Source organism: Hypanus sabinus, chromosome 13 (genome assembly GCF_030144855.1).
Source record: "Hypanus sabinus isolate sHypSab1 chromosome 13, sHypSab1.hap1, whole genome shotgun sequence".
Classification (NCBI taxonomy): domain Eukaryota; kingdom Metazoa; phylum Chordata; class Chondrichthyes; order Myliobatiformes; family Dasyatidae; genus Hypanus; species Hypanus sabinus.
The window spans coordinates 31009726-31024813 of NC_082718.1; the positions used below are offsets into that span (position 1 = coordinate 31009726).

Sequence of the window (15088 nt, forward strand, 5' to 3'; positions counted from 1 at the left end):
GGAAAAGCTTTAGGGGTCCAGATACAGAAATCTCAAGGGATATTGTGTTGACTGAGAATGGAAAGGTATGGAATTTGTGTTGGGCAATGAGCAGACTGCCTTTGCCTTGACCTCAACTCTTGATCTTCCTGGAGCAATCCTCCCTCTAGGAGGGAGCATTCCAGGAGAAAGCTGGTGGGATTCTCAGTGCATGTGGGCCGAAGGGCCTGTACTGTACTGTTCTGTGCTATATGTTGAAGGAAAGTGTAAGGGAGATATTTTCTATACGCTGAGAGTGGTGGGTGCTGCCAAGGGTGTTGGTAGAGGCAGATACATTAGGGACATTTAAGATGCTCTTAGATATTAGCACATAGACAAAAGAAAAATTGAGAGCTTTGTGGGTCCATTTCAGTTCGTACCCAGCAAATGTTCAAAGGTTAACCATCACCAAGGGGTAAATCACAGCTGCCAAAGTACCTACCAGCATATTGTGGCAGAGACTGGAGCTCCCTGTTGAAAACCACGGTCAGAAGTCTGTATAGACAGCCCCTGGGGTCTCGGGAGCTACCTAGTATCTCTAACCATTTTACCAACAAGTTTCCCCAAAATTATTTCTAAAAATTGTAGGTGTGCTAATCTGTGTTCCTATGACCAGAAATTCAAAAGACTGAATATGTCACATACTATAAAACAATGATTAGCTGTTTCAAATCTTTGATAATTGCAATCTTAAAATGGCACCAAAGCTTTCATCATCACTATGTACCGTATCATATGACATCATCATTATGTTCCATGTTATATGTCATGGGCGATCATGGTCTCCATGACCATGATTGCTTTTGGCAAAATTTTCCACAGAACTGGTTTGCCATTGACTTCTTCTGGGCAGTGTCTTTCAAGATGGGTGACCCCAGTCGTTATCAATACTCTTTAGAGACTGTCTGCCCAGCATCAATGATCAACTAACCAGGACTTGTGATGTGCACCATCTGCTCATACGACTATCCACCACCTGCTCCCATGGCTTCACATGACCCTGATCCAGGGTGTGTGGGGGCAAGCAGGTGCTACACCTTGCCCAAGGGTGACCTGCAGGTTAGCAGAGGGAAGAAGCACTTCACACTCCTTTGGTAGGGATATATCTCCACCCTGCCATCCATAATCAAAGCTTAGATGAAGCCTCCATCAGTCAGGGTCAACCGTGGACGTTGCATCCTAGCTGGTTAGGTATGCAAGCCAGTGCAACACAATATGAAGAGCAAGCTGTTGCCTGTTTAACAAGTTGCTCTTCTCCACGCAGTTGATGGAGTTGCTAGTCAGTGTTGAACTCAACATAGAACTGCCTTAGGAACTCCAGCTCCAGATTTTTCCCTCAGTGTTCACTCCTGAAGCCTTCCACACGAGTGTGTATAGATGCAAGACAGCAGAGGTTTGAGATCAGAGTCTTCCTTCTCCTAGATGAGTTGCCAGCCATGGCTGATGAGCCCCATCTGGCCGAAGCGACTGATCTTAAAGCATCAGTAGCCTGCCTTTGCCCCTTCTCCTGTTGGTAGAAACAGTCCCACCTTTAAATTTTTAAAACCTTTAAATTAACAAGTATATGAATTTCTACTGGCCAGTACCCCACTTAACCCAGTGGACGAAGTCACTCCCTTTGCTTCCTGAAACTGACATGTGATCCACACATGTATGTCTATCTCAAGTGGTGAGGAGAACCCCATATCCTACACCACTGTACAACACAGAGTGGAAACTTGAGTAGCTTTCAGTTAGCATTGAGAACACCATGGGACAACTCGTGTCTTTTTTTGTTATTTATTTTTTATTGAAGTTCATCATCAAACAAACATTTCCATAAGATGTATTTCAGATATTGTACATGTATATCACATAGTCACGTATGCCACAAATCTCCACATAATATTTATCTCAGGTACACTTAAGAAAGGAAAGAAAGAACAAACGAATGGAGAAAACTATGTACTGTACAAGTAGGGAGTGATCTTTTTTTTACAACATATTCATTGATTTGTGAGGATAAAATCAGGCCTATGAGGTGTTATGTAGTTAAACGGTTTTTCCCAATATGAATCAAATTGTTCCAACTTATGATTAACAGATGCTGTTATCTTCTCCATTTTGTAAATGTCCATTGTAACTTCCATCCATGCATTTAAGGTTGGTCTCTCCTGTGAGGACAACTCATGTCTTACTAACTTGATTGAGTTTTTTTTGCTGAGGGTGATTGATGAAGGTAGAACTGTGGATGCTGTCTACATGAATTTTAGTAAAGTGTTTGACAAAGTCCCTCTTCGGAGGCTCATCAGAAGATTAAGATGCATGGAGCTCATGGTGAATTGGCCATTTGGATTCAGAACTGGTGTACCCTTGGGTGACAAAGGGACTTATTCTAGCTGGAGGTCCGTGATTAGTAGTGTTCCACAGGGATCTGTACTGGGACCTCTGCTGTTTATGATGTTTCTAAATGACCTGGATAAAAATGTAGCTGGTTGGATTAGTAAGTTTGCAGATGACATGAAGATTGGTGGTTTTGTGGATGGCATAGAACTGGTAAAGAAAACACCGCCATACAAATGCAGGTGTAGGCAGAGAAATGACAGATGGAGTTTAACCCTGCCAAATGTGAAATGTTGCACCCTGGTACATCAAATGTAAAGAGACAACTGCAAGACCCTTAACAGTGTTGATGAGCAGAGGAATCTTGTCATCTAAGTTCATAGCTCCCTGAAAGTGGCGACACAGGTTGATAGGGTGGTTAAGAAGGAATATGGCATGCTTGCCTTTATTAGTCAAGTAAGGAAGTTATATTGCAGCTTTATAAAACTCTTAAGTTAGGCTGCATCTGGAGCATTGGTCACCCCATTATAGGAAGGAGGTCAAGGCTTTGGAGACAATGCAGAAGCAGTATACCAGGATGCTGCCGAGACTAGAGGGCATGTGCTATAATGAGAGGTTGGACAAACTCAGGTAGTCTACTCTGGAGCGGCGGAGGCTGAGGGGAGATCCAACCGAGGTTTATAAGATTGTGAGAGGCATGTACAGAGAAGACGAACGTCTTTTTCTCAGGGTTAAAATGTCAAAAACCAGAGGGCATGCATTTAAGGTGAGAGGGAATAATTTCAACGAAAATGTGTGAGAGGCAAGTGTTCTACGCAGCAAGTAGTGAGTGCCTGGTATGCACTGCCTGGGGTGGTGGTAAAGGGATATAGATCAGGGACTTCTGAGAGTTGTTTCGATAGGCACGTGAATGTGAGCAAAATAGATGGATCTAAGCATTGTGTAGGCAGACGGGATGTGTTTAGTTAGCCATGTGAGTTACTAATTTAATTGGTTTGGCTCAACATTGTGGGTAAAGAGCTTGTTCCTCTACTGTACTGTTCTATGTAACAATTCATTTTCTCAATTTTATTTATTACTTATGCATTATTATTATGTCTGTATTTGTGCAATTTGTTGCCTTTTGCACATTGGTTGCTTGTGTGTCTTTGTGTGTAGTTTCTCACTGATTCTATTGTGTTTCTTTGTATCCCTGCTGTTAGCAGACAATTAAACAGAATGATGAGATGGACTCTTGACCTCACAATCTCCCTCGTTATGATCTTGCTCTTTATTGTCTACCTGCACTGCACTCTCCCTGTAGCTGTTACACTTTATTCTACATTCTGTTATTGTTTTACCCTGTTCTACCTCAATACACTATGTAATGATCAGATCTGTATGGATGGCGTGTGAAACGTAGTGATAATAAACCAATTTATCTCTGTTGTTCTCTCCGTGGAAATGAAGATTTGTGAACTTGAAGCTCTAACCTGTTACCTAACCGCTCTCAGTGACTTCTCATTTAAATATCTTTGAATATATACTTTTTTTAAACCTAGGTCACAAGTGGAAGCAGGGAATGTGGTCAAAGGAAGAGATAGACGTCTTAATGAGCAATATTGAAAACTACCTACAGGTGAGCTGCTTAAGGTGATGGAGGCCTACGGGTGAGATGGTGAAGGTGATGGAGGCCTACAGGTGAGATGGTGAAGGTGATGGAGGCCTACAGGTGAGATGGTGAAGGTGATGGAGGCCTACAGGTGAGATGGTGAAGGTGATGGAGGCCTACAGGTGAGATGGTGAAGGTGATGGAGGCCTACAGGTGAGATGGTTAAGGTGATGGACACACAAGAAACTGCAGATGCTGGATTCCGGACCTACAACCAATCTCCTCAGTCAGGCAACATCTGTGAGAGGAAAGGGCATGAGAGACATAGTACAGATCTTCAGCTGCAAGATTTCAACACCAAATGTCAACAATTCCGTCCGTTTTCACCATTCCTCACCCCCCAACAGATGCTGCTCGATTGTTGCCTTAGCTAAGGTTTCCAACTGAGGCCATCGGTTTCATATTTTACAGAAGTTTATAAGACATAGGAACAGAATTATTCCATTTGGCCCATCTAGTCTGCTCTGCCATTCCAAGTTGGTTGCTTTATTATCCCTCTCAACCCCTTTCACCAATCTTCTCCCTTTTGACACCCTTACTAATCAGAACTTCGGTTTTAAAATAAACCCAGTGAATATTATATAGGATGTGCAGCAGGGAAATGAACTATCTGACCCAGAATCCATGTTGCAGTTCATAGTTACCTTGGGTCTCCTTCCCTCATTCCTCAGTCGAATCACCAGCATGGTTCTCTGTTCCATTTCCCTTCACCATGATGCTGTCGACAGATCCTCTGCTCCACAGATGCTGCTCAATCTGCTGAGTTTCTCCAGGGGGTTAATTTTGCTTTCGATTCCAGCATCTGCCATCCTTTCCTTCTCCATTATATCTGGTCTCTAAAATACATTCTGTTATGTAGTCTACGGCCACACTAGCCTGAAAACACCCGATTTGTCCGATCTCAAAAACTAAGCATGCTAACTAAGCCTGGTTAGTACTTGAATGGGAGTTGGCCTGGGAAGGCCGGGTGCCGGAGGATAGAGTGGCACAATAGCACTCTATCCTCCTCCTCCGTAGTAGTAGTTAGTAGCAACGCTTACAGCGCAGGAGTCCCAGGTTAAATTCCTGCCTCTGTCTGTAAGGAGTTTGTACGGTCTCCCTGTGACTGTATGGGTTTCCTCGGGGTCCCACATTCCCAAGACGGCCAGCTTGGTAGGTTAATTGGCCACATGAGTATGCTTGGGCAGCCCAGGCATGAAGAGCCCATTACAATGCTACATCTCAAAATAAATAAAATCTTCATCGTTCACCTCAACAACTCCCTCTAGCAGCAAGTTCCATATTCCCACTGTTCTCTCGGTGAAGAAAATTCTTCTAAATTTCCTATTGGATTTCTGAGCCCCTGGTTCTGCTAAGAGGTTCGCCCCACCAGAGGAGACCTTCTTTCAGTGTCCACTCCATCAAATCCTTTCATAAAATCCTCTCCACTCATCTGCTTTGTCCTGAGATTTCTGAAAGGTCCATGAACTATTACCTAACTATTTTGCATTCTCTTTGCAATTTTTTATATATATTCTTATTGTAATTTATAGTAATTTTTATATATTGCATTGTAAAACAACAGATTTCACGAATTTGGTCATTGATAATAAATTTCATTCCTTTCAGTCCCAATTGGTCCAACCTCACCCCAATGTCCATTATTATATATATTTTATCATTTTATTTTATTTTTTCATTAGAACTACAGCATGATAGCAGGCCCTTTTGGAAAACATCCCAGGATTTAAAGCCCTTTCATTAAATCCAGAGCTATCCTCTAAAAGGACCATTAAGCCACCATCTTTACAGACTGCCTGGTCTTTGCTATGTAGGTTCTCACTGGGCTTTTCTCTCTTGTTCCTCCTCCTCCTCCAGTCTCCTCACTGAGCTACTTACTCATTGTTTCTTCCCTTCCTCTGCGCTGAAAACCCGAGCACCATGAGTAATTTCACTGATCTTCATTATCTTCGTTAAGTTGCCTTGGCCTCTCACACCGTCTTCATCCCCAGTTGTTTCGTTTGAAACAAGCTGATTGCAGCTTCAGACCCTCATTTGACTTACACATTAGCTCCTGAGCGTTTTCTCCATCACTTGTAGTCCAGCATTGTCACAACTTCCCCTGGCCTTCCTGGCTGCCGAAACACACTTTGTGCCTGTGGGATTCCAATGATTTTAATCAAAGGTTCTTTCAGAAGGGCAGGAAGGAGTTCACAATTGTTTTATTAGGCACTAATGGAACAAAGAGAATTGAAAAAGTAGAACTTCAAAACTCTAGTAGCTAAGAACAGAGAACAGAACAACTGAAGAAAAATATGGCGGACCAACATGGTCAACCCTTCATTGGTCACACTGCTTCGTTGAGCACTTTCGCACCATCCATCACAAGTGGGACTTCCCGGTGGCCAGACATTTTAATTCCCATTTCCACGCCGACATGTCGGTCTCTGGCCTCCTCTTGGGCCAAGATGAGGCTACCCTCAGGATGGAGGAGCAACCCCTTGTATTCCATCTGGGTAGCCTCCAACCTGATGGCATGAATATCAATTTCTCCTTCCAGTAAACAAATTCCTGCCTTCTCCACTCCCCGTCTGTTCCCCACTCTGACCTTTTACTACTTCTCAGCTTATTACTTCCCCCTGAGTTCCCCCCTCCTCCTCTTTCTCTTATGGTCCACTCTCCTCTCTTAGCAGATTCTTTCCTCTCCGGTCCTTTACCTTTCCCACCCATCTGTCTTCACCTATCACCTTCCAGCTAGCCTCTTTTCCCTCCCCTCACCTTTTTATTCTGGCATCTACCCCCTTCCTTCTCAGTCCTAAAGAAGGGCCTTAGCCCGAAACGTTGACTGTTCCATAGAAAGTTGCTTCCTGATCTGCTGCTGAGTTCCTCCAGTGTTTTGTGTGTTGGTTTGCAAATCTTCAATTCTTCCCTCAGTAAACCTCATCTAGTCAATGCTACTGCCCATGTCTTCTACCTCTCCCTCTCTCACCCCTCCCCCTCTCCCCTTCACCAATGGTGCCCTGATAGGAGTTTCCTACCTTAAGACTTCCAGTTTAAAGCTTAAACACATTGGCTTCATCGGTCCTCCAAATCACAAAACTCTTCTCTTCCAAATTCCTGAACGTCGTCAGCCAGAAGTTTCAGTTGTTTTCTGAACCTCTTCACCCCACTGTGCCCCTTGAACATCCTTCCAGTGTTAGAACCACATGGTGAATACACAATTGGCCCTGCAAAGAAAGGTTGCCAATGTCTGACACGTGAAGATCTCTGCTTTTGAGCAAAAGGTTAAAGGGTGGCGCGGTAGTGCAGTGGTTAACGTAACGCTTTACAGCACCAGTGATGGTGATTCAATTCCCATGATCACGGGTTTCCTCTGAGCGCTCCGCTTTCCTCTGACACCCAAGGACGTACGGGTTAGGGTTAGTAAGTCGTAGACTATGCTGCCATGTTGGCACCAGAAGCATGGCGATGCTTGCAGGCTGCCCCCAGCACATCCTCTGACTGTGTTCATCATTAACGCAAGTCCAATATTCACTGTATGTTTCAATATATGTGCGACAAATAAAGCTAATCTGTAATCTTTAATATCCTAAAACACTGTTCCTGCTTTCCATGCCTTTCCGTAGATTCATGGTCTAAGCGACGCTACAGAAGTCATATTTGAAATGTCTAAAGATGAAAGAAAAGATTTCTACCGAACGATTGCGAGGGGTCTTAATCGGCCATTGTTTGCAGTGTACAGAAGGGTGCTCCGAATGTATGACAACAGAAATCACGTGGGGAAGTAGGAAATGTATTCTCATAACTCTTTTAAAGTCTGAAAATTATTTTGCATGATTAAATTGCTTAACCATGTTGAATTCTTCTTATCAGGTACACGCCACAAGAAATCGAAAGGCTCAAAGTGTATGTATTTTGTTGTCTTTTACTATTCTAAGTCATTCAATATTTTTCATTTCAAATACTGCTGAGTTCTGCCAGCATTTTGTGTTTTTATTTATTTCCAGCATCTGCAGATTCACTCGTGTTACCTACATTAGTAACCTGTTTTTGCATTACAAAGAGGATTTTCGCTTTGACGAAAATTTTTCCAATATAAATTAATGGTTCTTCACTTTATGCCACTTTGGTTAAGAAAGATTTCATAGGAACACTCCACCTTTGTAAAGGGGGGGGGGGTCACCTGTATTTATGGATATTCATGTGTAGTTGAATGACAATTAAACTTGAACTTACTGTTACTGTGCAATCAGACAATAATATTTACAAAATTTCTATCCCCACCCTACCCCCAGCTGCATTCTGTGGGTAACTGACTTCCACTGGATGCTTTATAGAGGAGAAGGTTACCTGGGCTGGTAGCTCAGAATGTTGAACTGATGATCAAACCAGACATGCCCAAATACCTCAGACAACCGCACACTGATGGAGACTCTGATTTTCCACCCCTCCACACGCCTGGGACTTCTTAAAATTGCATGTAGAAAGTCTCATGCCTATGTGGTGTGGAAAATACCGAGGGTGGTGGTAGAGGCAGTTACATTAGGGGCATTTAATAGACTCTTAGATAGGCATGTAGATGATAGGAAAATGAAGGGAAGAGTTAGATTGATCTTGGAGTAGGTTAGAATGTTGGCACAACATTAGACCAGAAGACACAGGAGCAGAATTAGGCCACTCAGCCTATCAAGTCCACTCTGCCATTCCATCATGGCTGATCCATACTCAACCCCAAACACCTGCCTTCTTGCCATATCCTTTCAATTCCTGACCGATCAGAAAACGATCACCTTCCACCTTAAATATACGCACAGACTTGTCCTCCACCGCGGTCTGTGGCAGAGCATTCCACACATTTACCACTCTCTGGCTAAAAAAAAAAATCCCCCTTGCCTGCGTTCTGAAGGGTCACCCCTCAATTTTGACACTGTGCCCTTTAGTTGTGGATACCCCCACCATAGGAAACATCCTCTCCACATCCACCCTATCTATTCCTTTCAACATTTGGTAGGTTTTGACGAAATCTCCAAACGTTCTCCTAAATTCCAGTGAGTAAGGACCCACACTATGCTGTTCTATCTGCAATAAATCAATGCCATACCATGGGTTTCGGACTGCTCAGATGGATCATTGTGTTGAGCTTTTTCTGAAGCAATAGGTTGTATGAGGTTAAAGGAAGAGGTGTCAAAACATATGTTGAGTGCCTTTGGCATGACAGTGATGGTGACGGTGTCTCTGTGTGTTAGTGTAAGCTCAGAAATAGTGTGACGTTAACAACCTGCAAAAGAAGAGCTTTTGATATCATTCAATCCAGTGCATAAACTATGGTATTGTGCAATAAATTTTCGAGACCTATGCATCCAGAAGTCAAAGCAGCTGCCAGCAGTTTGTTGGAAATTTTTGACTTTAATGTCTTATTATCAGTGAATTATCCTGAAGGTATTTTTTATTTTGCCTAGTTTCATGGGGCCAGCATTTATTTCCCCATAGTTGATGCCTGTGTGAGATGGAAATAAAAGTCACTGGCATTAGAACAGGTCGTAGGTCAATAGACTGACATTTCTGACTGTATAATTGAATATTGGTTGTCTTTAATCTACAGTTAAAAGTGGTCCATCAGAGCTGCACAACTTAGATATTGGGCCCTTCAGCTCAACTGGTTGATGCTGACCAAGATTTCTATTCAACTTAATCCCTGGTTTCTTCCCATCCATCCCAGTCTGGTGAGGGTCTCAGCCCGAAACTTCGACTGTTCATTCCCCTCCATAGATGCTGCCTGACCTGCTGAGTCCCTCCAGCATTTTGTGTGCGATGCTCTCGAATTCCAGCTTCTGCAGAATGTCTTGTGTTTAATTCTATACCTAGTTTCTGCTCCCTTCCTTCCCAGTCCCAATGAAGATTCTTGGCCCGAAACTTCGACTGTTCATTCCCTCCATGGATGTTGCCTGACCTACTGAGTCCCTCCAGCATCTTGTGTGTGTTGCCCTGGATTTCCAGCATCTGCAGAATTTCTTGTGTTTATGATCAACTAATCCCATTTGCATTTGACCAAAATCACTCTGAACCATGTACCTGTAAAGTACCTTTTAAAAGTAGTTAATGTACCTGCCTCAACCACCTCCCCTGCAGTTTGTTCCATGTAATGACCATCCTCTGGATGGAAAAAAGAAGCACTTCAGGTTCGTATTAAATCTCTCCACCCTCACCTTGAAAGTGGAACTCCAAGGTGGTCCACTCAGCCCTCATTATTTCTGATTTCCTCCCTGTGGATTCACCATACTTGCAAGGTCAGGTCAAGGTTTTTTTTTAATAAAACAGGTCTACCTGTATATGTGCACACGAGGAAGTCTGCAGATGCTGGAAATTCAGGCAACACACACAAAATGCTGGTGGAACGCAGCAGGCCAGGCAGCATCTATAGGGAGAAGTATAGCTGACGCTTCGTCAGGACTATTCCCCCAGCATTTTGTGTGTGTGTTGCTGCCTATATATGTGTCACACAAAGGAACCAGCTGTTGTTTGTATAGGCACCACAATCACTTCCCAGACCACTTGTGACAAAAGGCACCCTGGTGTAACCTCTTTGCGGAGTTACTCCTTATGCTTCCACTCTATCCGATCAGTTGAAATAATTTGTTAGCTAATGTAATTTCCTCTATTTAAATCTTAGCCTCTTTATTGATACACTTTAAGGTGTTGAGAACATTTGTTGGACAAACTTGGGTTGTTTTCCCTGGAGCACTGAAGGCCAAGTAGAGGCTTGAGAGGGGTTTATAAGATAGGGAGGCATAGATAGACAGCCAGTATCTTTTTCCCAGTTCCAAATGTCTAAAACAAGATGCATGCATTTATGGTGAGGGGGGGGGAAAGGCATGTTTTTTCTCTTGGCCACAGGGTGATGGGGGCCTGCAATCATCGCCTGGGGTGGTGGTGGAGGCAGATACGAGACAGGTGTTTAAGAGCTTTCCAGAGAGGCACATGGACGTGCAAAGAATGAGGATACAGACGTTGTGTCGGCAGAAGGTGATAAAATACTACTTGATTGTTTTAACATGACATTATGGGCTGAAGGGCCTGTTCCTGTGCTGTACTGTTCTGCGCCTGGGAGTGCTGGAGCCCTGTACCACACTGTTAGGTTATAGGTTGTGTCCAACATTCGTGCCTTGTGTCGCCCAAGATTAGATGGTCTGGACACTGTCACATTGCTTTTCCTGGGACCTTGACTGCACCGACTGATCTGATGGTTTTCCTGCTCCACTGTGTAGAGTTATAAAGCCCTAAGGTATAAATGGCAGAATTAGGCCATTTGGCACTTCAAGTCTGCTCTGCCATTTCATCATGGCTGATCCAATTTTTCTCTCAGCCCCAATCTCCTGCTTTGTCTCTATATCCCTTCATGTCCTGACTGATCAAGAATTTATCAATCTCTGCCTTAAATATACATAAAGACTTGGCTTCCCCAGCTGCCTGTGGCAAAGAATTATACAGATTCACCTCTCTCTGGCTAAAAACATTCCTCCCCATCTCTGTTCTAAAAAGACACCCCTCTATTCTGAGACTGTGTCCTGTGACCTTAGACTCTCCCACCATAGGAAACATCTTGCCCACATCCACTCTATCAAGGCCTTTCACAATTTGATGGGTTTCAATGAGGTCACCCCTCGTTCTTCTGAATTTTAGTGAATACAGGCCCAGAGCCATCAAACGTTCTTCATATGACAAGCCATTCAATCCTGGAATCATTTTTGTGAATCTTCTTTGAACCCTCTCCAGTTTCAGCACATCCTTTCTAAGAAAAGGGGCCCAAATCTGCTCTCAATACTCCACATGAGACCTTGCCAGTGCTTTATAAAATCTCAAGATTACATCTTTGATTTTATATTCTAGTCCTCTTGAAATGAATGCTAGCATTGCATTTGCCTTTTTCACCACAGTGTCCCTTTTCACCTCAGTTTTTTTTGTATTTTCTCTCCATTTACAAATATATTCTTCTACCAAAGTGCATGACCATACAGTTCCCAACACTGTATTCCGTCTGCCATTTCTTTTGCCCATTCTTCTAATCCATCTAAATCCTTCTGTAGCCTTTCTATTTCCTCAAAACTACCTGCCCCTCCACATATCTTCATATCATCTGCAAACTGTGCAACAAAGCCATCTATTCCATCATCCAAATCATTGACATATAATGCAAAAAGAATTGATCCCAACACAGACCTCTGTGGAACACCATTAGTCACCGGCAGCCAACCAGAAAAGGCTCCCTTTATTCCCATTCTTTGCCTCCTGCCAATCAGCCACCAATTTATTCATGCTAGAATCTTTCCTGTAATACCACGGGCTCATAGCCTGTTAAGTAGCCTCATGTGTGACACCTTGTTAAAGGCCTGAAAATACAAGTACACAACATCAACTGTTTCTCTTTTGTCTATCATGCTTGTTACTTCTTCAAAGAATTCCAACAGATTGGTCAAGCAAGATTTGACTATGGCCTATTTTATCATGTGCCTCCAAGTACCCTGAGACCTCGTCCTTAATAATTGATTCCAACATCTTCCCAATCACTGAAGACAGATCAACTGGCCTACAGTTTCCTATCTTCTGCCTCTGACTCTTGAAGATTGGAGTGACATTTGCAATTTTCCAGTTTTCTGAAACCATTCCAGAATCTAGTGATTATCAAAAGTTCATTACTAGTGCCTCCACAATCTCTTCAGCCACCTCTTTCAGAACCCTGGGGTGTACACCATCTGGTCCAGGTGACTTAGCTACCTTCAGACCTTTAAGTTTCCCAAGAACTTTCTCTCTAATTATGGTAACTTCACAAACTTCATGACCCCTGACACCTGGAACTTCCATTATACTGCTAAAGTCTTCCTCAGTGAAGACTGATGTAAAATACTTACTTAGTTTGTTGCCAATTTGTTGTCTCCCATTACGACCTCTCCAACATCATTTTCCAGTGTCCGATATCTGCTCTCACCTCTTTTGTACACTTTTTGTATCAGAAGAAACATTTAGTATCTGTTGAATATTATTGGCTGGTTTAGTTCTGTATTCTATCTTAACCTTCTTAATGACTTTTTTAGTTCCCTTCTGTTGGTTTTTAAAATCTTCCCAATCCTCTAACTTCTCGCTTTTGTTTGCTCTATTATATACCCTCTTTTTGGCTTTTATATTGGCTTTGACTTCTCTTGTTAGCCACAGTTGTGTTATCTTTCCTTTAAAATGCTTCTTCCTCTTTGGGATGTATTTACCTGTATCTTCTGCTTTCTGAATTACTTCCTGAAATTCCAGACACTCTGCCGTCATTCTTTTCCAGTCAGTTCTGGCCAGCTCCTCTCTCATGCCTCTGTAATTCCCTTTACTCTACTGTAGTACTGATACATCTGACTTTAGCTTCTCCTTCTCATATTTCAGGGTGAATTCGATCATATTATGATCACTTGCCTCTAAGAGTTCTTTTACCCTAAGCTCCCTAATCAATTCTGGTTCATTGCACAACACCCAGTCGAAAATAGCTGATCCGCTGGTCAACCACAAGCTGCTCTAAAAATCCATCTCATAGATACTTAGAAACTCCCCCTCCTGGAATCCGCCACCAAGCGGATTTTCCCAATCTACCTGTATACTGAAGTCCCCCATGACTATTGTAACATTGCCCTTATGGCATTCATTTTCTATCTCCCATTATAATTTGTTGGCCACATCCTTACTACTGTTTGGGGATCTGTATACAACTCTCATCAGGGTCTTTTTACCCTTGTAGATCCTTAGCTCTATCAATGATTCAACACGTTCCAATCCTACGTCACCTCTTTCAAATAATTTGATTTTATTTTTTTTACCAACAGAGCAACGCCGCCCCCTCTGCCTTCCTGCCTGTTCTTTCAGTACAATGTATATCCTTGGACGTTAAGCTCACAGCTACAATCTTCTTTTGGCCATGATTCAGTGATGCCTACATCATACCTGCCAATTTGCAACTATGCTACAAGTTCATCTACCTTATTCCGTATACTGTGCGCATTCAGATGGAATCCCTTCAGTCCTATATTCACCCTATTCAATTTTGTCTGCATCTTGCATTGCAACTCAACCTGTTGACTGCAATTTCGCCCCATCAGCAGCCTCTCCTCACTACACATTGCCCCTGTTTATAAACCAGCTACTTCATCTTCAGCACTGTCATCCACCTTTCCTACAAAGACACTTGTATTAAAATAAATGCAGCTCAGGACTCTAGTTGTGCCATGCTCAACCTTTTGATTTCTAACTTGTCTGAGGTCCTACCAACATCTGCCTCCACAACCTCTCCATGAACTGTTCTGGCACTCTGGTTCCCATCCCCCTGCAACTCTGGTTTAAACCTCCCCATGCAGCATTAACAAACCTTCTCGCCAGGTTCAGGTGCAATCCGTCCCTTCTGTACAGGTTCCACCTTCCCTGGAAGAGATCCCAATGATCCAAAACTCTTATGCCTCCCCTCCTACACCAACTCCTTAGCCACATATTAAACTGTGTAATCTTCCTAGTTCTGTCCTCACTGGCGCGTGGCATGGGTATCAATCCTGAGATCACAACCCTAGAAGTCCTGCCCTTTAACTTAGCACCTAACTCCCTATGCAGAACCTTGTCACTCATACTACCCATGTCATTGGTACCTACATGGACCACGACTTCTGGCTGTTCACCCTCTCAGTTAAGAACGGGGACTCAGTCTGAGATATCACAGACTTCTGCACCCAGGAGGCAACATACCATCGGGGAATCTTGTTCTCATCCACAGAGCCTCCTGTCAGTTCCCCTAACTAATGAATACCCTATCAACCCAGTGTGCCTCTTCTCCCTCCCTTCCCTTCTAAGTCACGGAGCCAAACTCAGTGCCAGAGACCTGACCACTGTGACATTCCTCTGTTAGATCGTCTGCTCTCCACCCACCTCCCAACAGTATCCAAAATGGTCTATCTGTTGTTGAGGGATGGTCACAGGGGTACTCGGAACTGGCTCCTTATGCTCTTTCCCCTTCCTGACAGTCACCCAATCACTTGTGTCCTGCACCTTGCATGTAATGACCTCTCTGTATGTCCTATTTATCACCGCCTTAGCCTCCCAAAC

The 15088-nt window shown here is 43.3% G+C and overlaps 1 protein-coding gene across 2 annotated transcripts in view; it reads left to right on the forward strand.

Annotated features, from left to right (window-relative positions):
* The window catches only part of dmtf1 (cyclin D binding myb-like transcription factor 1), a 100316-nt gene that overhangs the window by 51739 nt on the left and 33489 nt on the right, over positions 1 to 15088 (forward strand). For both annotated transcript variants that reach the window (XM_059987396.1, XM_059987397.1), the window contains exons 6-8: positions 3882 to 3958; positions 7597 to 7754; positions 7844 to 7876. In XM_059987396.1, the coding sequence (XP_059843379.1) occupies positions 3882 to 3958; positions 7597 to 7754; positions 7844 to 7876 (268 nt within the window). The remainder of the gene's footprint in view (positions 1 to 3881; positions 3959 to 7596; positions 7755 to 7843; positions 7877 to 15088) is intronic.